Source organism: Panthera pardus, unplaced genomic scaffold, assembly GCF_024362965.1.
Source record: "Panthera pardus isolate Hobbes unplaced genomic scaffold, ASM2436296v1 HiC_scaffold_20, whole genome shotgun sequence".
Lineage (NCBI taxonomy): Eukaryota > Metazoa > Chordata > Mammalia > Carnivora > Felidae > Panthera > Panthera pardus.
The window spans coordinates 86,146,736-86,174,389 of NW_026526766.1; the positions used below are offsets into that span (position 1 = coordinate 86,146,736).

General features: G+C 48.1%; 2 protein-coding genes across 5 annotated transcripts in view; both read left to right on the forward strand.

Moving 5' to 3' along the window:
- Window positions 1-901: 901 nt before the first annotated feature.
- LOC109250088 (neutrophil gelatinase-associated lipocalin-like) lies at window positions 902-4,902 on the forward strand. The gene is made up of 7 exons (XM_019420986.2): window positions 902-1,137; window positions 1,657-1,793; window positions 3,194-3,273; window positions 3,417-3,536; window positions 3,754-3,855; window positions 4,557-4,587; window positions 4,761-4,902. The coding sequence occupies exons 1-6, from the start codon at window positions 1,000-1,002 to the stop codon at window positions 4,574-4,576; spliced, it is 597 nt and encodes a 198-aa protein (XP_019276531.2). The 5' UTR covers window positions 902-999; the 3' UTR covers window positions 4,577-4,587; window positions 4,761-4,902.
- A 9,539-nt stretch (window positions 4,903-14,441) lies between these two features.
- LOC109250094 (neutrophil gelatinase-associated lipocalin-like) overlaps window positions 14,442-27,654 on the forward strand; it is a 74,063-nt gene continuing 60,850 nt past the window's right edge. For 2 of the 4 annotated variants that reach the window (XM_053908325.1, XM_053908326.1), the window contains exons 1-5: window positions 14,472-14,680; window positions 15,199-15,335; window positions 16,297-16,376; window positions 16,520-16,639; window positions 16,948-17,049. In XM_053908325.1, coding sequence (XP_053764300.1) covers window positions 14,543-14,680; window positions 15,199-15,335; window positions 16,297-16,376; window positions 16,520-16,639; window positions 16,948-17,049 — 577 coding nt within the window. In that variant the 5' untranslated portion in view covers window positions 14,472-14,542. Of the gene's footprint in view, window positions 14,681-15,198; window positions 15,336-16,296; window positions 16,377-16,519; window positions 16,640-16,947; window positions 17,050-17,743; window positions 17,775-17,896; window positions 18,092-27,654 lie in introns of those variants that run through there. The other 2 variants (XM_019420983.2, XM_053908327.1) reach the window with 2 other exon arrangements.

Below are 27,654 nucleotides of genomic sequence, written 5' to 3' on the forward strand. Positions count from 1 at the left end.
GGTGATGTTCAGGGTCCAGGAAACTGAGTATAGGTTTCTGGAAATTAGGCTACTGATAAGATTCCCTTTTTCTCCTAATTTACCAGAACATAGGTAAACTGATGGAGGACTGTGATTTCTATCACTTAACCATTTGATTTCTTTCCTTTCCTTTGATCTTGGGCAGCCAGGAGTGCCTGACAAATGCCACACAGATCCCACCTGGGATGAGAGAGGCATCCTATCATGTGCTTTGCCCTTGGCTTGCCTTATGCTCCCTCATCAGGAACACTCCCCAGCAGGCCTTTGGTTGTGGGGTCAGGGAAAGGGTGTCTCACCTTGTGCCAGGGCCTGGGGTGGGTCCCTGGGAGGGCCAGGAACTGGGCAGGGTACACTCTGAACAGCACAGGGTACACTCTGTCCGTCCCTACCAGGAATGTCCTCTTTCACCTGCCTTCCCTTCCCTTCCCTTCCCTTCCCTTCCCTTCCCTTCCCTTCTCTTCCTTTCCCTTTCAAGACCCACAAAGCAGCATGGCTCTGTTGATGTGAGCATTCTCTGCTTTGATCAGGTGCAGGAAGGGGACCCCACTGCACTTACGCCATCCTACCCTTGGGCCAGAGCAGAGAGGCTCCTGGCAGTCAGAGATGACAATTGGTCCAGATCGGAGACCCCTGACCACACACAGTGCTATCCAGGGGGAAGAGAGTGTAGAAGGACTCACTGTCCCTGCCACAGATGTGGAGATATGGGGAAAGCCCCCTCCCTACCTCCCAGACCTTCCTGCCCCTCATCTTGCATAATACTGACCTGGGGAAAAGAGCAGAGAGCTTGCCAAAAGTTTAAGCATGATTTGCGGGCAATTGCCTCACCCTTCCTGGATTTGGCAAAGGATAAGTTGCTCCACCCTGGGGTAACCATTGCCCAGCAGGACCATAAAAGGGGCCCTCCGGAAGCCTCCTCACTCACCTCCTCTTTCAGCTGATATCCAGAGTGGTGCCAGCTTCCTTGGCCCTGAATTCATGGCCCTAGGTCTCCTATGCCTGAGCCTTGTCCTGCTGGGGGCCCTGCAGACCCAGGCCCAGGACTCCACCCCAAACTTGATCCCAGCCCCGCCTCTGCTCAGGGTCCCTCTGCAGCCTGACTTCCAGGATGAGCTGGTAAGAGGCCTGGGGAGTGGGGGGCAGCTGCAGGGAAGCTCCAGGAAGAGTGTGAACAGAGGGGAGGAGAGGCAGGATGGGCTCAGGCTTTAGCTCAGTCTACCCTCGGGTCCCCTGATGGAAGGCACACCCCATGCCCCCATCCACACCCAACCTTGCTGACAAGAGGGTCAGCTGAGCAGACTCCCCAGGTCCACACTCTCTTCCAAAATCCCTGCAGTCCTTGCAAGGTGGGAAAACCTTCAGGCCCTCTACATGATGAGGAAACTGAGGCTCAGGGAAGCCAGCTGGCCACTTGCCAAGGGTCACCTTCTCCCTGACACACTCAGGGCTCCCTCCTGGCCTAATGGCTCCTGCTGGCTTCATCAGCACAGCCTGTATGGCCAGTCTGGGTCCCAGCAGCCCAGCTAGAGGGGCTTCTGGTTCTGGGCCAGGCTGCCTAGAGGTGCCTGCAGGGATGGAGCAGGAGGGCCCCCTGGGACTGCTCCTGGCTCTGCCTATCATCAGCCCCCATTGTAGTTCCAGGGGAAATGGTACGTCGTAGGACTGGCAGGGAACGCATTTAATAAAGAAGAAAACAGCCAGTTCAAGATGTATGCCACCACCTATGAGCTGAATGAAGACAACAGCTACAGTGTCACCTCCACCCTGCTCCGGTAAGAGCCACCACCTCCTATGGGAATATGGGGGGCCTAGAGGGCTGCCATGGGGGTCCAGGAGTCAGACTGATGTCATAGCCAAGGGGTGACCAAAGCTGAAAGATGATAATTCATCCTACCGCTGGGCAATCGGTCCCTGTATTTATTCCTTCTTTCATTCACTGGATCAACATTTCTCAGTCACTTCAGCACAGACAGAAGACAGTCCTGGGAATGGACACAGACTGTCATCAGGAAACAAGACAAAGAGAACAGGGTGTCCTAGAATGGGAGGAGGGTTACTGGATCCAGCCTGGGATCCCACCTAGGGCTTTGTCAAGAGCTTCCAGGGAGGTGGTCTGTGGGATGGGCCTTGAGGAACCAACCTGCGTCAGAAGGAGGCCTGGGACCTTCGTGGCAGGACTGCTGGACTGGTCAGAGAGAGCCACTTCTTCAAGAAACAGCAAGCCATTGCATGGCTGCCCTGAGCAGGAGCTGATGAGCAGTATGGAGGGGGCGGTGAACACAGTGGCAGGGGCCTCAGGTACTGGTGAGGAGTGGGTGTGGCTGTATCAGGGAGAAGAATGATGGTGTGCAGCCCAGGAGGCTGATCAGTCATAGGTGGGAGATGACCAGAGTGGGGGCAGATTAGGACCTAGAGAGGGGAGGCAAGGCTTACCCAGCTCCTCTGGGTTTCTGGCTCTGGCACTTGGGGATGGGGCTAGAGCATTGGTCATGGAAGGAGCAGAAGGGCAGGTGTGGGGAGATCGGCTCTGGGTTCCCAGGGGACCAGATGGGATGCAGCTGAGAGGTCAGGGTTGGCCCAACAGCTAAGGGAGTCTTTGGCATCCAGCAGACTGGAGCCTCTGTTGATTCCCGCAGGAGAGGTTATAGCAGGAAGCCACAAGATAGGCATAGGGGACAGGGGACCCCTGGGTGGCTCAGTCGGGTAAGCCTCTGACTTTGTCTCAGGTCATGATCTCACAGTTTTGAGTTTGAGCCCCGTGTAGGGCTCTGTGCTGACAGCTCACAGCCTGGAGCCTGCTTTGCATTCTGTGTCTCCCTCTTTCCCCCCTCCCCCACTCAGGCTCTCTCTCTTTCTCTCTCTCTCTCTCTCTTTCTCTGTCTCAAAAATTAATGAACATTTAAAAAGTTAAAAAAAAATAGGAGACAAATACCTTGGGTAAGGGGACAGTGTAGAGGAAAGTCCACCAAGGGAAACAGCCTCAAAGATGGAAGGACAGCAGGTGCAGAGGGAGAGTCTGAGCACCTCAGGTGGCTCAGGGCAGAGTAGGCAGGGACAGGCAGGGATGGGCTCAGCGGGGAAGAGAGAGGCCCATCTGAGGGGTGGCGTGCGGGCCTCCTGCTGTGGCAGGGTGGGGTGTCACCCTCTTACCCACACACCTCTTGTTCCACAGGAACCAGCGCTGTGACCGCTGGATCAGAACTTTCCTCCCAAGTTTCCAGCCAGGCCAATTCAACCTGGGCAACATCGAGCGTGAGTCCTGAGTGGAGTGGGTCTCCAGGGGCAAGGACCTCACTGCCCCTCCACACAGATGCCAAACAGTGGAGGCAGGGGAGGAAGCAATAGCTCCCTCTCCCTGGCCAGGGTGGGCTGATCCCTCACTGTCCCCCATGCAGGTTACCCTGGAATCCAGAGTTACACTGTACGAGTGGTGGCCACAGACTACAACCAGGTTGCCACGGTGTTCTTCAAGAAAGTTTACAAAAACCGGGAGTTCTTCAAGATCACCCTCTATGGTGGGTCTTACCCCCTGGGACCCGGCTCTTGTTCGTGCTGGGGGAGAAGAGGCCCACGACACCCAGCCCCCAAGGTCCCCTTCACTCTGAGACCTGGGAGGCGGGAGAGAGGTCTTTCCACAGACCCCTCAGGAGGGAGGGGTCTGAGGCATCATTCACGGGTTCCACAATATTCATGGAGCTTTCACCAGCCACTCACCAGCCATCTTGGCCACAGGGAGGACCAAGGAGCTGACCCAGGAGCTGAAGGAAAACTTCATCAGCTTCGCCAAAGCCCTGGGCCTCACTGATGACCACATCATCTTCCCAATCCCCATCGGTAATCACCAGCTGGGGAGAGAAGGGCACATGGGGTCTGTCCAGGCCTGATGTTGCCTTACTAGGGAATGGGGGAGAGGAGGGAGGCAGAGCCCTTCTGTGGTCACTGGAGCTCCAGGAGCCACTTTGGGTTCAAGAAGACCCTGTCACACCCAGGGTTCTTGTTCCCAAGTTTCCTCCTTCACAATAGCTCAGTCCTGCCCACATGAGTATTACACATCTGGGGCCAAGCTTCCCCAGTCTCCTTGCCTGGCCATTTCTCCCTCTTCCTCCTCCCTGCCTGGCCTGTTTGTCCTGGGCCACCTCCCCTTTTGCCCTGGGGCTGGCTCACCATTGACTTGGCAGGCGCCCTTGTCCTCTGGCAGCCTGGTCTGGGCAGGTGCCTCCCCAAGGCTGAGGGTCTGTCAGGACTCAAAGGGAAACAGGCAGAAGGCTTGGGTGCCCAATCAGGACCATGGCTGGGCCTCATCTGCCTCCTTTGGAGAATGGGTGTCACCCAGGTCTGCTTGTCTTCAGGACTCTCCCCGAGTCCCTGCCTCATCATCCAGCCCTCTGCTGTACCGTCTATGAAGGGAAGGCCCAGAACTTCTGTGGCTAGACCAGGCTGAGTCCCAGGGTATCCCAGGGGCAGTGCAGGGGCCCTGGAGCTCAGGGACCCCCCACACATACCCCTGTCCATACTGACCCTTCTGTCCCCCACAGATCAGTGCATCGATGAGTGAGCAAGTGTGCAGTAAGTATGGCTGCAGAGGGGGCTGATGGGAGCCAGGGTGCAGCTGGGGGGTGGTCCCAGGTCTGCCTTTGTCCCACCTGCCCAGCACTGCTGCCCTCTCTATTCCCTTGACTCCCTCTCAGGTGCCCCCTGGCTCTGTTTACTCCATTGACCTCCCTCCAATCTCTGTCCAGGGCACCACCTAGCTGTCCCCACCAGCCTGGATGCTACTGAGAGATGTGGAGACCCTTCTCACTGCACAGCTCACCATCTGCTCCCCAGGCTGTCTTGCTCATGGAACCCCTCCTTGTTTGCTAAATAAACATGTGTCGCCTAGTCCCTAGTCTGTGCTCTTTGACCTCTGGGCCCTCTGAGAGGGAAAAGAACAAAGCAAAGGCTCCTATTAGCATCACTCCCAAGAAATGTGGTTTCCAGAAAGGGATTGAGGCCACAGAAGCAGAGTCCAGCTCTGACTGAACCCTTCTAGCTCCCAACTCCAGGCCCAGCCCCAGACCAGCAGGAGTGGTCACTTGCCCCTGCCTTGTAGCACACTGCTGGGGCACAACTCACACCCATGTTCAGGCACCTGCAACAGGTCCAGTGGCAGAGGCCCAGGCAGGGCCAGGCAGCTGGGGAGAGTTGGGGGGCCGAGGTGATCTCACCACCACTTAACCAGTGATGGAGGGTGATAGGGGTGGGGTGATGGAAGGGTCTGGAGCCAAGGGCCAAGAAAGAATTCTCGAAGATGTACTTGGGTCAAAAATGTGATTTTATTAAAGCACAGGGACAGGACCCATGGACAGAAAGAGCTGGACTTGGGTTGTGAAGAGTGACTGGTTATGTTATGGCCTTGGAGGAGGTAAAGTCAAGGGAAGTTTTAAAGGAGATTTTCGATGCTAAGGAAGATGTACAGAATACTGGAGGCCTAGCTATTGCCAAGCTAAGGTATTTTTCTCTCTAGCAAACATCAACATTAAGACAGGGAGTTCCTTGAGAAATGTTCTTCTCTGCCAGCCTCAAGTATCTATCAATGGGCTGCAGGGTATCAGGATATTTAATGTTACCTGCCATTTCCTTCTTGCCTTTCTTCCCCATATTACTATGAGGGGTGATGTGGGGGCTCCAGGAAACTGAGTCTATAGGTTTCTGGAGATTAGGCTATTGATAAGATTGCCTTTTTCTTCTAATTTACTAAGATATTTATAAACTGATGGAGACTCATGTCCTGCATGACTGGGATCTCTATCAGTTAACCATTTGTTTTCTTTCCTTTCCTTTGATCTTGGGAAGCCAGGAGTGTCTGAGGCATGTCACACACATCTCACCTGGGGTGGGGGGAGGTGTAATGCTAGCTTGTACTTTGCCCTCAGCTTGCCTTATTCTTCCTCGTCATATCACCCCTAAACAATTTTGACCCTTACATCTTTAAGGTTGTTGAAGGGGAAGGTCTCATCTTCTGTAGCTTCTTCCTGTTCAGTAGGGGAGTAGAGATGTCCCTACCTATGAGTCAATATTGATCAGTTGGGGAACATGTAGGAAGTTACAGAAGGCAGAGACAGCTGGATCCAAAATGGACAATGAGTATGAATCTCCTTTAGTAGAAAGGATCATCTGTTGGCTTGAAGTTATTGTAGTGATGGAGTCTTGTCACCAGGCAGAGAGACAGGAGAGAAAACAGCCAAATGTAATTAGAATAACAAGAAAGAGCGGCCCGAATAAAAGTCTTTTGGTAACTGATGAAAATCCTTAAGTCCAGGAGTTTAACCAATCATGAAAGGAAAGTGAGGAATTGTTTAAAGCACCAATTTGAGTATTCAGGTCAGTTAGAATCCAGAAATATTTGTGTGGTAATCTAGCATGTATACTGATGATGTTTTGGGGTTTTTCTGTGTGGTGGTCTGGAGCCAATGGACAAGAAATATTCCTGGAAGACGTTTTGTGCAAAAAGGTGATTTTATTAAAGCGTGGGGACAGGACATAGGGGCAGGAAGAGCTGCACTGGGGTTGTGATGGGTAACTGACTATATACCCTCAGGCGGAGAGGGGGTCAGGGATAGAGTAAGTCTCTAAGGTATTTTGGAAGCAAAGTTTCCAGGACCTTGAGGGGCTAGCTGTTGCTAGGGAAACACCATTATTACTGTTGAATAAAACCTCAGTCGAGAGACCCTTCAGATGCATATTGTGGGATCATAAACTTGGAGGATGATTGCCAGCATATACCTTGGGGCAGTTGAGATAAAGGAAGTAGATTTACAGGATCCTGGAGGTTAGGATACTGTTAAGCTAAGGTTCTCTTTGCCCCTAGCAAAGTGTCATTAATGAGGCAGCTGAGATCCCAGAGGAAGGTTACTCTGCTGGTTTAAAGGACTTGCCAATAGTTTCCTACATCACCATGGCAAGCATTTAAATGCCTTTCCTTTGTTCTTGGGTAGTCAGGAGTGTGTGAGAAATATGTCAGATATTCCACCTGGGGGAGGGGAGATATGCCAGCCTGTTTTGCCCTCATTTTGCTCCACGCTCCTCAATCATCTCTCCTCTGAATAATTTTGACCCTTATATCTTTAAGGTTGTTGAAGGAAGAAGGTGTCACCTTCTGTAACTTCTTCCTGATGAGTAGGGTCATACAGTTGTCCCCATCTATAGGTCAATATTGGCCCGTCAGAGAACAAAAAGGGAAATTAAGGTGAGGCAGGTGAATCCAAGATGGATAACATGTATGAACATCCTTGAGTAGAAAGGATCATCTCTTGGCTTGAAGTTATTGTAGTTATGGAATCTGGCACCAGGCAGACAGACGTGGGAGAAAACAGTAAAACCAAGTACAATAACTAGCAAGATTAGCTCAAATGAAAAGTCCTTTGGGATCTAACCAAAATCCTTCGGTCCAAGAGTTTAACTCATCACTAAAGGAAAGAGAAGGGTTATTTAATACACCAGTGTGAGTGTCATGATAGTTAGAAATCCAGAAATATTTTTGAGGTACTCCAGAATGTATATACAGTGTTTTGTTGTTATGAGAGTTTAAGTTCCACCTTGTGCAACACTTAAAACATCTAATGCCATTCTGTTTTGTAGAAGTGTTTTATGCATTTGAGTTATTTTATTTTATTTTAAATTTTTTTTACATTTATTTATTTTTGAGAGACAGAGAGAGAGACAGAGCACAAGTGGGGAAGGGGCAGAGATAGAAGGAGACACACAATCCAAAGCAGGCTCCAGGCTGTCAGCACAGAGCATGATGTGGGGCTTGAACTCACAAACCGTGAGATCATAACCTGAGACGAAGTCGGATGCTTAACCAACTGAGCCACCCAGGTGCCCCTTGAGTTATTTTAGTATTTAGTAATATAATGGTATTTTGAGAGTCATTTAATTCTTTAACTGTGTAACAGGTGATGTATAGCCATCATATTGACTCTGTTTTGTTTAGTAACCAATCAGGTAATTAAAAAGAGGTACTTTTATAGAAAAAAGAAAAATACAGGTTAATTATTAGAGCAGATTAAAAGCCCAGTGTCTTCCAGTGCTGCCGGTGAGATTTTTTAGACATTAGGCTTGAAGCATCCTCAGATGCTGCTGGGAACAGGCAGCAGGAATCACATTGGTCTTTTGACTTGTATCTCAAATGTCTGTGGTGATCCTTTTGAATGGCCCATTGTAAGAAGGAACTGTTAGTAGAAATTGGGAAAAGAGGATGAAAAAGAAAGGTACAACCATCCTAAGAGAAGTTGGAGGTCTTCCACAGGTTCACAGGAATAAGAAGGCATATTAGTTTGCTCATTGAATTCCTGGGAAGGGGGCACAGGTTTTATTTTAGATATAGGAGCCCATGAAGTGTGCCCCTCTAACTTTATTGCAGTGGGAGTTCGTAATATGACCCAGTAGGGGCTCTTCCAGTTTGAAGTTAAACCCACTGTTGTATTAGACTTTCAATCCTTTAAATAAACCAGGTGTTTTGGGTTTATATGGTGTGGGTTTCTAGCAACCATTAGATCAGGTTTAGGAAAGATATTTTTTGCATATTCATTTAGAGATTTAGGAATTGCACATACATTTGAACAGTTCCAGCATTTACCCAAGCAGTATCACCTAAGATTTACCATTATTTAACAGGGCTTCCACTTAACATACCAAATAAAAAGTCCTCATTGGTCAAAAAGACTTTTTTACAATTTAAATCCTGGGAAGTTTGTTAAACCTTACAAAGTATAGAGCACATCTGAAATGGGGTTGAGATCATTACAAATCTTAAAGCTTTAAATTATGTATTTAACCAAGATGGCATTAAGAGATTCCAAAGGCAAATATGTAGGGTTATATACTTGTCAGCAAAAGTTAACCTCCTTTAACAGTGAGAAATCTTAACTAAGTGATTAAAGACCTGATAAGGGCATAAGGTAAAGCTGTGGTTTTCCCAGCAGACAAAAGAGAATACAATCCTTTGTATACATGCATACATATATATGTATATTTTTTTCTTTGTATCAAGAGATAAACAATCCAAAAAACTTTGTTTTTTGAACAGAGAGAAAAGCAGAATTTCAACCTTATACCAGTGTACTTTAAAAAATCCATTCTGCAACATAGTCTGTCCTAATCACACATAAAATTCCTTTCCAAAGATTTCCCTTCATGAACCTTCTACGACTTTCCTTTGCATTCAAATTTTATCCCAAGCCATTTTTCTCCAAACCAGTCTCATTTAGGACAAAGTTACTTTCTTTTACCTGCAACAAAAAAATATATTTCCATTCCTTCTTTTTTACACATTCATACTTTTTTACATATAGAGTTGCTTTCCTTATTTCCATCAGTCTTAATTACATTTAGCAGAATTTTGACTCTTAGCAACCTTGGTCTCCAGCTGAGACTAAGTAGTAACCATTTGTAAACTGTTACACCAGAATCCTTTAGATGGAAAATTAATGAATCAATTAAGCATAAACCATGTTTTCCAATAGACCCAAATGTTCTTAGTTTCTCTGCAATAAGAAGTCAAAAGCAGAAACCTATATTCAGCAATCAATGCTTTAGCACTCCATTCTATTTGGAAAAGACCTAGATATCCAGTGAATTCAATCCCATTTATTCAAGTGTCAGATTACCAAAGACACTGAAAGCTGTCTTAACAATTATCTATGAAAACTTTGAGATAAACAAAATTAACCATTATTTTAAGTCATCTTGTTGCTAACACATTGCAACAGAGACAACATGAGCTTATTTTGCCTTTAGGAAATCTTGGCAGAATAAAAGTTTCGTATTTGATGCCAATAACTCTAAATACATGTCTATCTTAGTTAAACTAACAAATTTAAATAATATTAAACACCGAATATGTTCCACCTGCGTTCACTTAAAGGCCAGTTTGTTCCCCATTGTCACTTTTTTACCTAGGACAGCAGTAGGGGAATCTGAAGTGGGTGATCCAAGGGGGTGCTCATCCCTCCTTGACATCGAGGTGAGAGGATGGTATAGAAGGCAGTTATGTAGGTCACACGGAAGGTGATGCAGAAATAGGAGGAGGGAGAAGGGAAGGCAGAAAAGGTGAAGTGCCAGAAGGCAGAGAAAGAGGATTCCCAGTTCTAAACCTTGTCAGCTGGGAAAGAGGAGATCCCATTTTTTTTTTCTGTCTTTTTGTTTGTTTGATTTCCACCAAAGTTGAAATAGGGAGTCTATGTCTTGCTAGAGAAGTTGGGGGATTTCCTTGAAACAAAGTGAGAAGGGCAGCTGCTTGAGAATATTCTTTAAAGTCCCCAACCCGAGGTAGACTAACCACAGTTGATTTCAATTATAGACGATAACTCAGGAAATGAATGAGTGAGAGGCCCCCACATCTATTAGGAGGAGGAACAGAGAAGCAGTCAGCATCCTCCTTTGTCGTGGATGGCCTGTTTCCTCTAGCAACCGAATTCCATCAGGAGGAGGACTGTTAGGACATCCACAATGTCAGGAGGGAGTTTACTAGCCGAACACATTTGGGCAAATACATTCAATCCGGCCTTTGGCAAATACATTCAGGCCTTTCAATCCGGGTCCTGACTTAGAGCTGTGAAGGCCTGGACCTTGGGTACTTCCATCCATTGACCTTGTTTCCTGCAGAAGAAATTTAGCTGCTAGATCCTACAAGACCACACAATGTTACAGGACATCAGTCCTTTCCTAAATTTTGCAATCCAAATTGCTTCTAGTGGGTTGAAAGACATCCCAAGGGAGAGTCCTTGGGGACTGAGGACAAGCTCCTGTCCTCCTAGAGATAGAAAAGTAGAGAAGATCCATTACCACAAAAAAATGCCCCCCAAACTCCCACGTGGTGTCCTCTGCAGAGGATATATCAGAGGTTCCTGAGGTGTCATAGTGACCCGAGGCGTACCTTTAACCAAATCGCTATTGTCACCGACCAAATACTAAGGGCATCTGTAGGAGGGATGCTGGTACCCCCCTCCCCCGCTTTCCCATTGTATCCTAGGCTACAAATAGGAGCCAGCAGATGGACCTACTTTGCCTTGCTGAGAAGGCTGAAGAAACCACCGTTTTTAACCCATGGAAAATACTGGAAAAGTTTTACAAGGGAGAATTGCCCAATTTTCTATTTAAGTAGTAGTTAGTAGAGGACATTGACCAAAAACAATGAAGACAGAAACTGATCATGTTCCATGTGACATTCCAACACATAGAGCCTTTACAGCCAACTTCCTAGGAAATGGTCCCCAGTTGGGTTTTAATTCAATCAGGTACTGTTTTCAACAGTAACGGGGGAGGTCCCATAGCCAGAAACAGCTAGACCAGGGATGTGGAAGGGATCACGTTATACTAATGAGGAGGAAACCTCACATGCTAGTCACTTAGGTGGCTGTTCCGTGCCCAAGGCAGACAACAATATATAATGACAGGAAGAAAGAGAGGGCCCAAGTTTCTGGGTATTTTTATTATTCTAGCCTGGGGACTCACTTCCAGCCAAAAGGCAGGCCTTCTTCTCCCCATAGAGTAGCCATGGGCTAGAGGAGTGCAGACTGAGCAATGGACAGGAAAGTGTTCCAATAACACCATACTCCTTGAAAAGCCCCAGAAATAAACGTAAAGGACGATAAGAGAAAGTACTCACCAGGTTTGCACAAATGCTCAGGGCCCAGAAGAAAAGACTCACCCCCACATAGGACACCAAAAGATGGGGTTTTTGAGTGAAGTGGGCAGGGGGTTCCAGGGCCGATGGCCAAGAAAGAATTCTTGAAGACGCGTTTGGTGCAAAAAAGAGTGATTTTATTAAAGCACGTGGACAGGACCCATGGGCAGAAAGAGCTGCACTCTGGTTGTGAAGAGTGACGGACTATATACTATGAAGTTGTGGGAAGTAAAGTGAAAAGGGAGGGAGGTGTCCAGAGGGACTCTGACATGCTTATGAGGACTCCTAAGGTACCTGAGGCCTTGCTATGGTCAAGCTAAGGTTGTTTTACCTCTAGTAAGGCATTAACATTAGGAATGGTAAGGATTCCTGGAGACATTGTTGTACTCGGTATTTGCCTCAAGGATTTGTCACTGGGCTGCAGGGTATCAGAAATTTAATTTTATCTGCCATTTCTTTCTTGCCTTTCTTCCCCACATCACCATGGAGGGTAGGGTGTTAATAGGGGCTCCAGGAAAGTGAGTCGATAGGCTTCTGGAGATGAGACTATTGGTAAGATTGCCTTTTTCTTCTAATTTACTAAGATAGTTGTAAACTGATGGAGACTCATGTCCTGCATGACTGGGATCTCTATCAGTTAACCATGTGTTTTCTTTCCTTTCCTTTGTTCTTGGGCAGCCAGAGGAATGTCACACATATCCCACGGCGGGGTGGGGGGGGGATGTAGGGGGTTCTAGTTTTACATCGCCCTCACCTTGCCATATGCTCCCTCTTTACCCAGAGTCTCTTCTCTCAGGGCCCACCACCTAAAGACCACGCCAGGGGAGCTGGTTCCCTTACAGCAGGTGGAAGAGCCAATGAGGTCTCCAGGAGTCTCATGTGATGCAGTGAACCCTCAGGTTAGCCTCAGATCAGGCATTCTGTCAGCCCTGGCCCTTGTGGTGACATTTGGAGACACTGCCCAGGGACTGGGCAGGGACTGGGATGGCCAAGCCCTCATGAGGAAATTATTTCCCTCCAGGACAAAGCTGGGATCAGCCATGGCAGGAACACTTCTGGGGTCCAGGCCTAAGGACCTGGGCTCCACAGCCCAAAACTATAACCAGAGATGGCAGGTGGTATCAATGATCTCTCAAGGATGAGGCTGAGTCCTAACACTCACTGTGACCCAAGGTTCCTGGTGTCCAGTGTGGCAGGGTAGAGAGCCCTCCTTGGGGCCCCAGCCCACCACCTCTTTTCACACAGTGCAGATGCATGTTCCCCAGTGACCCCCACCAGGATGGAGCTGGGACTATAGGCTTAGAGCTCTGCTCTGTCAAGCTGTCTTATTTGCGGCTGGCATGCCAAGTTGGGGTTTCTCTCCACTGGGCCCACAAGAGGGGCCAAGTCTCTTAGGGGCCAGCTGAGGTCTGGGTTCACCCTGCCAATGGGACATGGAAGAGGGGAGGGGCTTACTCAAGATGGGAATTGTGGGGTTTTGGAATGGTGGGGATTCAGAGCTCATGGCCTAGAAAGAATTCATCAGATGTCTTTGGTGCACAAAGGGTGATTTTATTAAAGGACATGGACAGGACCCTTGGGCAGAAAGAGCTACACTGGGGTTGTGAAGAGTGACTGGTTATATACCATGGAGTTGGGGGCCATAAAGTCAAGAGGAAGTTCCCAAAGGGATTTTCATATGCTCAAGAACACTGGCACATTACAGGAGGCCTAGCTGTTGTCAAGCTAAGGTGGTTTTGTCCTCTAGCAAAGCATTAACATGCAGACACTAGGGAATACGTGGAGAAATGTTATACTCCATTTTTGCCTCATGTATTTGTTAATGGGCTGCAGGTCATAATGAAATTTAATACCATGTGCCATTTCCTTCTTGCCTTTCTTCCCCATATGACTATGGAGGGAGGGTGATATTTGGGCTTTATAAGTTTATAAGTTTCTGGAGATTCAGCTATTGATAAGATATCCTTTTTCTCCTAATTTACTAGGACATGGAGAGAGTCACGTCCCGCAGGACTGTGATCTCTATCACTTAACCATTTGATTTCTTTCCTTTCCTTTGTTATAGGGCAGTCAGGAATACCTGAGGAATATCACACAGATCCCACCTGGGAGGAGGGGCATGCTATCATGTGCTTTGCCCTCGGCTTGCCTTATGCTCCCTCATCAGGAACACTCCCCAGTAGGCCTTTGGTGGTGGGGGGAGGGGAAGGGTGTCTCACCCTGTGCCAGAGCCTGGGGTGGGTCCCTGGGAGGGCCAGGATTGGGCTTCATGAGCGGCACAGGGTACACTCTGTCCATCCCTACCAGGAATGTCCTCTTTCAGCTGCCTCTCCTTCCCTTCCCTTTGGAGAATCACGAAGCAAAATGGGCTCTGTTGATGCGAGGTATTCTCCGCTTTCATCAGATACAGAAAAGGGATGCCACCCCAGTTACTCCACCCTGCACTTGGCCCCAGCTGAGAGGCTCCTGGAGGTCAGAGATGACAGCTGGTCCAGATCAGAGACCACTGTCCTCACACAGTGCTAACCAGGGAGAAGAGAGTGTGGAGGGAGTCACTGTCCCCGCCAGAGATGTGGAGATATGGGGAATGCATCCTCCAGCCTCCTGGACCTTCCTGCCCCTCATCTTGCATAATCCTGACCTGGGGGAAGGGCAAAAACTTACCATGATCTTCAGCACGAGATACTAGCAATTGCCTCACCAATCCAGGATTTGGCAAAGGATAAGTCGCTCCACCCTGGGGTGAGCCATTGGCCACAGAGACCATAAATAGCATCCCCCCAGAAGCCTCCTCATTCACCTCCTCTTTCAGCTGATATCCGGAGTGGTGCCAGCTTCCCTGGCCCTGAAGTCATGGCCTTAGGTCTCCTGTGGCTGGGCCTTGTCCTGCTGGGGGTCTTGCAGACCCAGGCCCTGGACTCCACCCCAAACCTGATCCCAGCCCCGCCTCTGCGCAGGGTCCCTCTGCAGCCTGACTTTCAGAATGTGGAGGTAAGGGTCCTGGAGGGTCAGGTGCAGGGAGGCCCTGAGAAGAGTGTGAACAGAGGGGAGGAGAGACAGGAGGGGCTCAGGCTTTAGCTCAGTCTGTCCTCTGGTGCCCTGATGGAAGGCACACCCTGTGTCCCCATCCACACCAACCTTGCTGACAAGAGGGTCAGCTGAGCAGACTCCCCTGGTCCACACTCTTTTCCATATCTCTGAAGTTCTTACAAGGTGGGAACATCTTCAGGCCCTCTACATGATGAAGAAACTGAGGCTCAGGGATGCCAGCTGACCACTTGCCAAGGGTCACCTTCTCCCTGACACACTCAGTGCTCCTGCCTGGCCTGATGAGCTCCAGCTCCTGCCAGGTTCATCAGCCCAGCCTGTGTGGCCAGTCTGGGTGCCCGCAACCCAGTTAGAGGGGCTTCTGGTTCTGGGCTAGGCTGCCTAGAGGTGCCTGCAGGGATGGAGCAGGAGGGCCCCCTGGGGCTGCTCCTGGCTCTGCCTATCATCAGCCCCCATTGTAGTTCCAGGGGAAATGGTACGTCTTAGGATTGGCAGGGAATGAATTTAATAAAGAAAAACACAGACAGTTTAAGATTTACGCCACCACCTATGAGCTGAATGATGACAACAGCTACAATGTCACCTCTACCCTGGCCTGGTGAGTACCACCACCTTCGACGGGAACATGGGGGGCCTAGAGGGCTGCTGTGGGGGTCCAAGAGGCAGACTGATGTCATAGCCGAGGGGTGACCATAGCTGAAAAATGATCATTCATCTTACCGCTGGGTACTGGGTCCCTGTATTTATTCCTTCTTTCATTCACTGGATCAAAATTTCTCGGTCACTTCAGCACAGACAGAAGACAGTCCTGGGAATGGACACAGACCGTCATCAGGAAACAAGACAAAGAGAGAATAGGTGTCCTAGAATGGGAGGAGGGTCACTGGATCCAGCCTGGGATCCCACCTAGGGCTTTGTCAAGAGCTTCCAGGGAGGTGGTCTGTAGGCTGAGCCTTGAGGAACCAACCTGCATCAGAAGGAGGCCTGGGACCTTCGTGGCAGGGATGCTGGACTGAGTCAGAGAGAACCACTTCTTCAAGAAACAGCAAGCCATTGCATGGTTGCCCTGAGCAGGAGCTGATGAGCAGTATGGAGGGGGCGGTGAACACAGTGGCGGGGGCCTCAGGTACTGGTGAGGAGTGGGTGTGGCTGCAGCAGGAAGAGGAATGATGGTGTGCAGCCCAGGAGGCTGATCAGTCATAGGTGGGAGATGACCAGAGTGGGGGCAGATTAGGACCTAGAGAGGGGAGGCAAGGCTTACCCAGCTCCTCTGGGTTTCTGGCTGTGGCACTTGGGGATGGTGCTAGAGCATCTGTCATAGAAGGAGCAGAAGAAAGACAGATGTTGGGAGATTGATTCTATGGTGCCAGGGGACAAGATGGGATGCTGCTGAGAGGTCAGGGTTGGCCCAACAGCTAAGGGAGTGTTGGCATCCAGCAGACTGGAGCCTCAGTGGTGATTTACCCCAGGAGAGGTTACAGCGGGATCCCACAAGATAAGAATAGGTGTGTGGCACTATTGGCTGTCACCCTCTTACCTACCTATCTCTTCCTCCACAGGAACCAAACCTGTGACCACTGGCTCAGAATTTTCATCCCAACTTCGCGGCGAGGCCAATACACCCTGGGCAACATTGAGCGTGAGTCCTAAGTGGGGTGGGTCCTCGCGGGCATGGACCTCCCTGCCCCTTTACACAGACACCATCCTATGGAGGCAGGGGAAGAGTCAATAGCTCCCTCTGCACAGCCAGGGCAGGCTGAGATCTCACCATCCACCATACAGGATACACTGGAATCCAGAGGTATGTTTTACGAGTGGCGGCCACAGACTACATCCAGTTTGCCATGTTGTTCTTCAAGAAAATTTACAGAAACCAGGAGTACTTCAAGATCACCCTCTATGGTGGGTCTTACCTCCTCTGGGCCCCAGGTCTTGGTCATGCTGGGGGAGAAGAGGCCCATTGCACCCAACCCAATGTCCCCTTCACTCTGAGCCCTGGGAGACGGGAGAGGGGTCTTTCCACCGACCCCTCAGGAGGGAGGGGTCTGACGCATCGTTCACGGGTTCCACAATATTTATGGAGATCCAGGAGGTGGGAGAGTGGTCATCCACAGAACCCCTCAATAAGGAGGGGGTCTGACACCTCGTTCATGCTTTCAACAATATATATGGAGCTTCTGCTAGTGACTCACCAGCCATCTTGGCCACAGGGAGGACAAAGGAGCTGACCCCTAAGCTGAAGGAAAACTTCATCAGCTTTGCCAAATCCCTGGGCCTCACAGATCACCACATCATCTTCCCTATCCGCATAGGTAATCACCAGCTGGGGAGAGGACAAATGCATATGGAGACTGTCCAGGCCTGATGTTGCCTCACTAGGGAAGGGGGGAGAGAAGGGATGCAGGTCCTTGCTGTAGTCACTGGAGCCCCAGGAGCCACTTTACATTAAGTAAGACCCTGCTGCAACCAGAGTCCTGGGACCCAAGTGTTCCTCCCTCACACTAGCTCAGGCCTGCCCACATGAGAATTGGAGGCATGGGGCCAAGTTTCCTCAGTCTCCTTGCCTGGCCACCTCCCCCTCCACCCAGGTGTGTTTGTCCTGGGCCATCTTACCTTTGTCCTGGGGCTGACTTACCACTGACTTGGGAGGCACCCTTGTCTTCAGGCAGCCTGGCCTGGGCAGGTGCCTCCCCAAGGCTGAGGGTCTGTCAGGACTCAGCAGGTAAACAGGCAGAAGGCTTGGTGCCCAATCAGAACTGTGGCTGGGCCTCACCTGCCTCCTTTGGAGAACAGGGGTCACCCAGGTCTGCTTGTCCTCAGGCCTCTCCCCGAGTCCCTGCCCCATCATCCAGCCCTCTGCTGTACCATCCCTGAGGGGAACCCCCAGAGCTTCTGTGGCTGAACCAGCCTGGGGCCCAGGGCAGCCGAGGGGCAGTGCAGAGGCCCTGAAGGTTAAGGATCCCCCACACACACCCCTGTCCATACTAACCACTCATTCCCCCACAGATCAGTGCATGGATAAGTGAGCAATCGTGCGGTAAGTATGGCTGCAGAGGGGGCTGATTGGAGCCAGGATGCAGCTGGGAGGGGGTCCCAGGTCTGCCTTTGTCTCACCTTCCCAGCACTGCTGCCCTCTCTATTCCCCTGACTCCCTCTCAGGTGCCCTCTGGCTCTCTCCACACCATCCACCTCTCATCGACTTCTGCCCAGGGCACTGCCCTGCTGTACCTACAAGCCTGGACACCACTGAGAGAGCCAGGGGACCCTTCTCATTACACAACCCACCAGCTGCTTCCAGGCTGCCCTGCTGATGGAACCACTCTTGCTTGCTAAATAAACACATGTCCTCTGGTCCCCATTCTGTGTTTCTTGACCTCTGGGCCCTCTGAGAGGGAAAAGAATAAAGGGTAGGCTCCTAATGGCATCACTCCCAGGAAGTGTTGTCCCCAGGAAGATAGGGGACCACAGAAGCAGAGTCCAGCTCTGACAGAATACCTCTAGCTCCCAACCCCAGGCCCAGCACCAGACAAGCAGCACCCTCACTTACGCCTGCCTCCTAGCACACTGATGGGGCACATCTCACACCCATGTTCAGCCAGTAGGTCCAATGGCAGAGGCCCAGCCAGGGTCAGGATGCTGGAGAGAGTTGGGGGGCCAAGGTGCTCTCACCCCCCACTTCACCAGTGATGATGTTTTGGGGTGATGGTGGGTTCCACAGCCAAAGGCCAAGAAAGAATTCTTGAAGACATCTTTGGTGCAAAAATGTGATTTTATTAAAGTACAGGGACAGGATCCATGGGCAGAAAGAGCTGCCCTGGGGATGTGAAGAGTGACTGCTTATATACTCAAGTTGGAGGCAGTAAAGTCAAGGTAGTTTCCTAAGAGATTTTCATATGCTAAAGAAGATTTACAGAATACTGGAGGCCTAGCTATTGTCAAGCTAAGGTATTTTTTCCTCTAGCAAACATCAACATTAAGACAGTAGGGAGTTTCTGGTGAAATGTTCTTCTCTGCCAGCCTCAAGTATTTGTCACTGGGCTGCTGTGTATCAGGAAATTTAATATTTCCTGCCATTTCCTTCTTGCCTTTTCCCCCCCATATTCCTATGGAGGAGTGATGTGGGGGCTCCAGGAAACTGAGTCTATAGCTTTATGGAGATTAGGCTATTGATAAGATTGCCTTTTTCTTCTAATTTACTATGATATTTATAAACTGATGGAGACTCACGTCCTATATGACTGTGATCTCTATCAGTTAACCATTTGTTTTCTTTCCTTTCCTTTGTTCTTGGGCAGCCTGGAGTGCTTGAGGAATATCACACACATATATCTCACCTGGGGTTAGGGGAGGTGTAATGCCAACTTGTACTTTGCCCTCAGCTTGCCTTATGCTCCCTCATCATATTCTCCATAAACAATTTCACCCTTACATCTTTTTTTTTTTTTAAACATTGGGGGTGCATGTACCCCTTTGTTGTTTTTTTTTTTTTTTTTAATTTTTTTTTTCAACGTTTTTTATTTTTGGGACAGAGAAAGACAGAGCATGAACGGGGGAGGGGCAGAGAGAGAGGGAGACACAGAATCGGAAACAGGCTCCAGGCTCCGAGCCATCAGCCCAGAGCCTGACGCGGGGCTCGAACTCACAGACCGAGAGATCGTGACCTGGCTGAAGTCAGACGCTTAACCGACTGCGCCACCCAGGCGCCCCAACCCTTACATCTTTAAGACTGTTGAAGGTGGAAGGACTCATCTCTGCAGCTTCTTTTTGCTCTTTAGGGGTGAAGAGATATCTTTACCCATGAGACAATATTGATCATTTGGGGAACACATAGAAGAGCTATAGAAGGCAGAGGCAGCTGGATCCAAGGTGGACAACGATTATGAACCTCCTTGAGTGGAAAGGATCATCTGTTGACTTGAAGTTATTGTAGTGATGGAGTCTTGTCACCAGGCAGAGACATGGGAGAAAACAGCCAAATGTAATTAGAGTAACAAGAAAGAGCAACCCGAATAAAAGTCCTTTGGTAATTGATGAAAATCCTCAAGTCCAGGAGTTTAACCAATCATGAAAGGAAAGGGAGGGATTATTTAAAGCACCAGTTTGAGTATTCCGGTCAGTTAGAAATCCAGAAATATTTGTGTGATAATCTAGAATGCATACTGATGAAGTTTTGCATTTGACGGGGTGGTCTGGAGCTGATGAACAAGAAAGTTTCTAGAAGACATCTTTGGAGCAAAAATATGATTTTATTAAAGCACATGGACAGGACCCAGGGGCAGGAAGAGTTGCACTGGGGTTGTGATGGGTAACTGATTATATACCCTCATGTGGGGAGGGGGTCAGGGATAGAGCAAGCCTCTAAGGTATTTTGGAAGCAACGTTTCTGGGACCCTGAGGGGATAGCTGTTGCTAGTAAACACCACTTATTACTGTTGAATAAAACCTCAATCATGAGACCCTTCAGATGCATAACATGGGGCCTTAAGCTTGGAGTATGATTGCTAGCATATACATTGGGGCAGTTGAGATAAAGGAAGTAGACTTACAGGATCCTGGAGGGGGCATATGCCAGCCTGTTTTGCCCTCTGCTTGCTCCACCCTCCCTCATCATACCCCCCCTGAACAATTTTGATCCTTAAATCTTTATGTTTGTTGAAGGAAGAAGGTCTCATCTTCTGTAGCTTCTTCCTGCTGAGTAGGGACATAGAGTTGTTGCTACCTATGGGTCAATATTGGTCCATCAGGGAACATAGGGCAGTTAAGGTGAGGCAGCTGAGTCCAAGGTGGACAACGTGTATGAACCACCTTGAGTGTTACGGAACCCAGGCTGGAACGCTGGCGGAAAAACCAACTGGCACTCAGAGATCTTGGTGGATGAGAGATTAATTTAACACCGGCGGACACAGAGGAGACAGTTTCTCCAAAGATCTGAGCCCCGAATGCAAGCAGGAAGGGTAATTTATAGTTATCAGCCTCCATATTTGCGGGGGGAGGGGGAGGGTTTTGCGCACAGTAAACAAAGGAAGAAGAACCCAGAGGAGGGGTCTCTAAGCTAGAGACCAGAGTTTGTTTTCACTCCATCAGCCATTCTTTGGTGTACTTTATCCACTTCTCCAACATTCCCCCCTTGATGCCTTTAAAAAAAAACTTTTAGTAGGCATCACCTTTCAGTTTTACAGGTTGGTACTCTTGGAAGGCTAAGATGTGTGCAGTAGTTTGGCGAGCAACAGTGTTTTCAATAAAATGTACCACAGCATTCAGTATACAGGGGCCGATGGATACAAGTAAAATTATGGAGAGGAGGGGCCCCGCCAGGGCAGGAAGCCAGGATGCCCAATCCGTGAGATCCCATCCTTTCCATTGATTGATACTTTTCTGTTGTCTATGTTGAATTCTTTCCTTGAGTTCCTGAACCTTAGTTGTAACTATTCCTGACTGGTTTATGAAATAGCAACATTCTTCCCCCAGAAAGATGCAAGTCCCTCCTTTTTCTAAAGTGAGGAGGTCGAGGGCTTGCCTATTTTGGAGGGTCACTGCCGCCAGAAAGTTTATTTGGCTTTGTAAGTTTACCAGAGAATCTGTCACCCATTCCATGTCTTCATTTATCTCTTGGGATAGTCTATGGTACAGTCCTACGGGTGAACCTGTGCCCCCTATTCTGGTTCCTATTCCTGTCACAATTCCTGCGCCTATCAGAATGGGTAGCAGGGTTGCCCATTTAGCCCGGAACTTGGGGATAAAGGCTGTTAGGAGCTGATCTTCAGTGTACACGGGTATCTCTGGGGTTAGGAAGAGGAAATAACATCTGAGTCCAGTTGGCCTCTAAGCATCGGTAGGCTGAATTAGAGGTCAAAGGGATAGGAGTGGCTAAGTAAGCCCTCCGGCTGAGCGGCAAGCACATCCAGCAGGTTTGGGTGTGATTATCTATTTTATGGAGGAGTTGTAGAGTAGTGTTGGCCCAACGCTGGAGTGGGGAATTGGTAAGCATCTGATTGAGGGCTGAAAGGTCAAACCTTGGTAGGTTGTCAGGGGAGTGGTCACCTTTATGGCTTATATTACCCTGTCCTGGGTATCCTTTATAACTTTTTGAAGGGCCCTGTCTGGCATCCCTCCCCTGTCTGAGATCCCTCATTGAGGAAGGTAAGTGTAGCAAGCTCGCTTCCCTCTCTGGAGGCCCTTGTTGTGACATGGGTCCCTGACATTTTGGGTTATCTCTACGGTCCAATACTTAGTCCTTGGGGCACCAGGTGACTGACAGAGAGTGGGTGTTTTTCCCTTGTAGCAATCTTTGTGGAGGGAGGTGAAGGTGCTGAACGCCCTTGACCCCCTTATTTTTATATAACAATCCTGGGGGCAAAGTGGGTAAGCGGCAATTGTGAGGGTGAGAGAGGTTATCATAATATACAGGAAATACTTAATAATCCTCCCATCCAGAGGAGGTATGTGAGACCTGGCATGGATCTTTTTTTAAAATTTTTTAAATGTTTATTTATTTTTGAGAGAGAGCATGAGCAGGGGAGGGGAAGAGAGAGACAGAGACACAGAATCCAAAGCAGACTCCAGGCTCTGAGCTGTCAGCACAGAGCCTGTTGTGGGGCTCGAACTCATGAACCGTGAGATCATGACCTGAGCTGAAGTCAGCTACTTAACCAACTGAAACATCCAGGCGCCCCTGGCATGCATCTTTTGTCCCATGCCCAGCTTGTTAGTGCAGTCTCTATCAGCCCAACAGTAAGAAGTAAGATCAGGGCTATGACACCAGTAAGGGGCAAGGGCTCACAGAGTTGCATCCAAACCCCTGGGCTTAGTCCACATGTTGATTCCTTAAGCTTCTGCCATGCGCAGGCCAGCCAGCTTCTGGGGTGTGGCTGGAGCAGGGCTGGAGATCTCAGGGGCCAGTGTCTTTTTGAGGGTCAGTTTAAGCGGGTTGACTGGATCTGGATCACTTCGCCAGGTTGAGGGTTCCTCTGAGTTACCTTCTTAGCTCTGGAGTGATGGACCCATGGGGCGATACCTGAAACTGAATCCTCTATTTGGTTGTATGTCAGTAAAGTCCACCTCCAAGTCTTCAAAAGGGGCGGGTTTCTGGTAACTGTCAGATCAGGTTTAGGGAAGATATGGTTTGCATATTTAGAGATTCATCCTGTCCAGTTGTTTAAATAATCATGCCCATGGGGTCTTATTATTATCCCCTAGAATAACAAGCACAGAAGATTGTCTATACACGAAATACAGTGACAATTTTCTGAAGTTTACCTCAAGTTGTCTAGTTTAGGCAAACAACAAACATTTAAAGGCAGTCATAACTAGAATTTAACATCCATTATGGTACATTGTTGAAACATAGTTGTTTTCTCTAAAAATCCCCCCTTTCTAGGGATAGCCCAATTGGGACCAATTCATTTGTAGGACAAATCCAGTCTTAACAAATCTGGCCTAATTATTTACATAAGCTCAGCAAGAATAGCGATTAGTCATGAGGATCTTTTAAAGTTTGCTTTGTTGGAACCTTTTATAAGGAATCTCTGGGTTGAACTTTTAGTAGCCTCTCCAGGCCAGAAGACAAGCCAAATACTTGCCATCAGACAGGCCTGCAATACCTGTAGAATTGGGCGAATTCCTCTTCACAAGGTCCCCAAGATCTCCTGAGTTTCCTGCACCTGCCAGGAAGTGACCTTCTTTACTCGGTGAGGCTGCTGGGAACTCTGTAAGTCAGTCACCAGGCCAACATTTCCAAGGGGCTTTATGGCTCCATGTTTTATAAAGCCAACCCTAACTCCTTAAAGCTGTCTGGTCATATCTGAGTCTATGAATGTCATCCTCAAATATAACATTCCAGTCAAAGCCTTGGTAAAATAACCAGTATTTCCAATGGTGACCTATTACAAGACGAACAGATTCTTATCGAACTTATGCAAGCAATTGTAATTGCCATGAAAGAAAGAATACTCATTGAGAGTTTTGAATTTCAGGGGAGTTATGTAGAGAGAAAAGATAAATGTTTCAGTTTATAAATACATATTTTATGACATTTTTGTGTATCATAGATATCTTAAGAGAAAGTTTCCTTAATCTGGAAGAGGAAACATTAGAGAACCAGCAATATTTTTAACAAGAATCACAAAACTATAATCTTCCTCAGTTTATTTAATCCCATGTTCCTAATTTTTGTTCAATTTGAATGCAGCTTTTGAGTTCTGGAAATTCTTACCCATTTTAGTATTAATCTTTTTTTTTTTTAATTTTTTCAACGTTTTTTATTTATTTTGGGACAGAGAGAGACAGAGCATGAACGGGGGAGGGGCAGAGAGAGAGGGAGACACAGAATCGGAAACAGGCTCCAGGCTCCGAGCCATCAGCCCAGAGCCTGACGCGGGGCTCGAACTCACGGACCGCGAGATCGTGACCTGGCTGAAGTCGGACGCTTAACCGACTGCGCCACCCAGGCGCCCCTTTTTAGTATTAATCTTAAAGGTGCTGAATACCTGTTTTTATCCCCAAAGTCCTTTTTATAAATCTCCTTGAAGAAGAAACACGTTTTGTGAGAGAATAAGAACAATTATAAATGACAAAATCTTAGAAATAGACATCATTAAAGATCTGATGAGAGTTCATTATGATGCAATTGACAGAGAAATTCAGTTATTTCTGTGACACATAACGTCTCAAGTAATCAGAATATTAAGTGATGACCTTATATCAAAACATTAAAACTTTAGGAATTGCATATATTTGGGCAGTTACAGCATTTACCTGTGCAATACAACCTAAGGTTTACCATTGTATGACAGTGCTTTTCCAAGTAACTTAGCATCCCAAATACAAGGACCTAGTTGGTCAAGAAGACTTTATTTACCATTTAAATCCTGAGAAGTTTGTTAAAACCCCAGAAGTCATAAGTGCATCCTAAATAGGATTACAGATCGTTACAAATCTTACAATTTTATTTATTCAACCAAAGTGGCAATAAAATATCCCAAAGGTGAATGTATAGCATTATACACATGTTATTGAAACCTAGCTCCTTCAACATTGAGAAGTTTTTTTTTTTTTAACATTTTTTTTAACGTTTATTTATTTTTGAGACAGAGCATGAATGGGGGAGGGGCAGAGAGAGAGGGAGACACAGAATCAGAAACAGGCTCCAGGCTCTGAGCCATCAGCCCAGAGCCTGACGCGGGGCTCGAACTCACGGACCGAGAGATCGTTACCTGAGCCGAAGTCGGACGCTTAACCGACTGAGCCACCCAGGCGCCCCTACATTGAGAAGTTTTAACTAAGTAATCAAAGACCTGATAGAGATGAAACCTACAACTTTTATTTTCCTGGAGGATAAGCCTTTGTTTGCATTGTCTTACCAAGAGCAGATCAACAGTTCAAGAAAACTTGTCATTTGAGCTGAGAGAAAAGCAGAATTTCAACCTTATACCAGTGTACTTTTAAAATTTCATTCATCTTAACCTGCTACAACTTTCTTTTGCTTTCAAATTTTGTCCCAAAGCCATTTTTTCCCCAAATAACCAGTCTCACTTAAGACAAAATTACTTTCTTCTACCCTCAAGAAAAATGTATTTTCATTCTTTATATCTTTCTTATATACCTCCTATTTTCCTATATGCAGGGTTGTTTTCTTTATTTTCATCAGTCTTAACGTGTATTTATTTTTGAGACAGAGAGAGACAGAGCATGAACGGGGGAGGGTCAGAGAGAGGGAGACACAGAATCTGAAACCGGCTCCAGGCTCTGAGCTGTCAGCACAGAGCCCGACACGGGGCTTGAACTCATGGACTGCGAGATCATGACCCGAGCCGAAGTCGGCCGCTTAACCGACTGAGCCACCCAGGCGCCCCTATTTTCATCAGTCTTAAGTACATTTACCAGAATTTTATTTTATTTATTTTTTATTTTTTTATTTTTTATTTTTATTTTTTAAATTTTTTTTTCAACGTTTTTTATTTATTTTTGGGACAGAGAGAGACAGACAGAGCATGAACGGGGGAGGGGCAGAGAGAGGGAGACACAGAATCGGAAACAGGCTCCAGGCTCCGAGCCATCAGCCCAGAGCCCGACGCGGGGCTCGAACTCACGGACCGCGAGATCGTGACCTGGCTGAAGTCGGACGCTTAACCGACTGCGCCACCCAGGCGCCCCATTTACCAGAATTTTAACTCTTAGGAAACCTTAGTCTCCAATTGAGGACTTAGTAACCAATTGAGAGGTGTTTACATCAGAATTTTTAAAATTTTTTTACATTTATTTATTTTTGAGACACAGAGAGAGACAGAGCACAACTGGGGGAGGGGCAGAGAGAGAGGGAGACAGAATCTGAAACAGGGTTCAGGCTCTGAGCTACCAGCACAGAGCCTGATGTGGGGCTCAAACTCACAAACCATGAGATCATGACCTGAGTCGAAGTTGGATGCCCAACCGACTGAGCCACCCAGGTGCTCCCAGAATTTTTTTTATATGGTAAATTCATGAACCAATTAAGTACAAAGCATGTTTTCCAATAGATCTGAAAAGCCTTAAATTTCTCAGCAATAAGAAGTTAAAAACACACATCTGTGTTCAATCATCAAAGCTTTAGCATCCCATTCTATCTGGAAAGTTTCAGGTTACCAAGGACCTTGAAAGTTATCTTAACAATTGCCCATGAAAACTTAGAGACAGAAAACATTAACTATCATTAACAAATTGCAACAGAGATAACATGAACTTATTTGATCTTTGCTGATAACTTTAAAGACAGGTCCAATAAACTTAAGTTAGTTTAAACATCGAATATGTTTCACCTGTGTCCACCTGAAAGTCAATCAATTTTTCCCCATTGTCAATTTTCATCTGGGGCACTAGTGGAGATATCTGAAATGGGTGGTCCAAGGGGGGGGCGGGGTGGACTTTGCTCCTTGACTTGGAGGATGGGAGGTGGAACCAATGGTGCCTGAGACATTGAGAATGGTATAGGACCACACCCAAGTTGGTGCAGAAACATGAGGGGGAGGGGAAGGCAGAAGCAGCAACTGCTTGGGAATATTCCTTGAAGTCCCTGTCCCGAGGTAGACTGGCCACAGTTGGCTCTAATTATAGCCATTAACCTGGGAAATGAGGGAGAATCCCTCACCTCTATTAAGCAGAGGAACAGGGAGAGAGAGTCAGTGTCCCCTTTTAGTCTGGTTCTATCTCGGCTAGACTATAAGGTCCCCTTCTCGAGGTTCCTCCTGATTTCGCCTGGGGTTTTGGGACTTTCCCTGGTTGGGACACATTCTTTTTAAGTCCTTTCCCCTTGAAGTAGGTCTATATTTATGGCTTTCTCGGTTTCCTGCCCTGATCCCTTGGAGAGCCTCTTGATAGCAGTGGATGTGGACCAGCATCTGGAGAGAGCCTGAGCCTGGTGGCAGCAACACAGACAAGGGAGGAGTTTCAAGCTCGGGGAAAGGGAGAGGGAGCCTAATGAGTCATGAGGAGGCAGAACACTAGGGGAGTGGTGGGTTGCTTCTTTGCCTCCCTGGGTGAGTCTCCGGGTAAAGCAGCTAAAACCTTTGCCTGGCTCTCCTTGCTCCGTCCCCACCCCATGATGCTCCCTTGAGGCGGAGTCACAAAGACAGAGGGACAGGGGCACCCCCTCCAATGAGGGGACCAGCCAGATGCCTGCCTGGCCATGTCCTGAAGGAACCCAAGTGACGCTCAGCCCCACAGGTCACAGCCCTGCAACCCACGATCAGAAACCACTCTGATATTGCCACAGACCAAGTGCCATCCATCATGGAATTGCAGACAGGCCCACTCAGACTCCATGGGCCCCTAGGACCCCAAAGGCACCCGCCTGTGGAGCCACAGAATTGAACTCAGCAGGCAAGTCGCACATTCACATACACACCAGATGTTATTACATTCCCTCCCATAGAATCCCTACTTGT

Bases quoted from the DNA above. Each gene is read 5' to 3' on its own strand.
- LOC109250088 (XM_019420986.2), top strand. From the start codon at position 1,000: ATGGCCCTAGGTCTCCTATGCCTGAGCCTTGTCCTGCTGGGGGCCCTG. The intron at 1,138-1,656 runs GTAAGAGGCCTG...CCCCCATTGTAG, and splicing joins CTGACTTCCAGGATGAGCTG to TTCCAGGGGAAATGGTACGT. The intron at 3,856-4,556 runs GTAATCACCAGC...TGTCCCCCACAG, and splicing joins CATCTTCCCAATCCCCATCG to ATCAGTGCATCGATGAGTGA.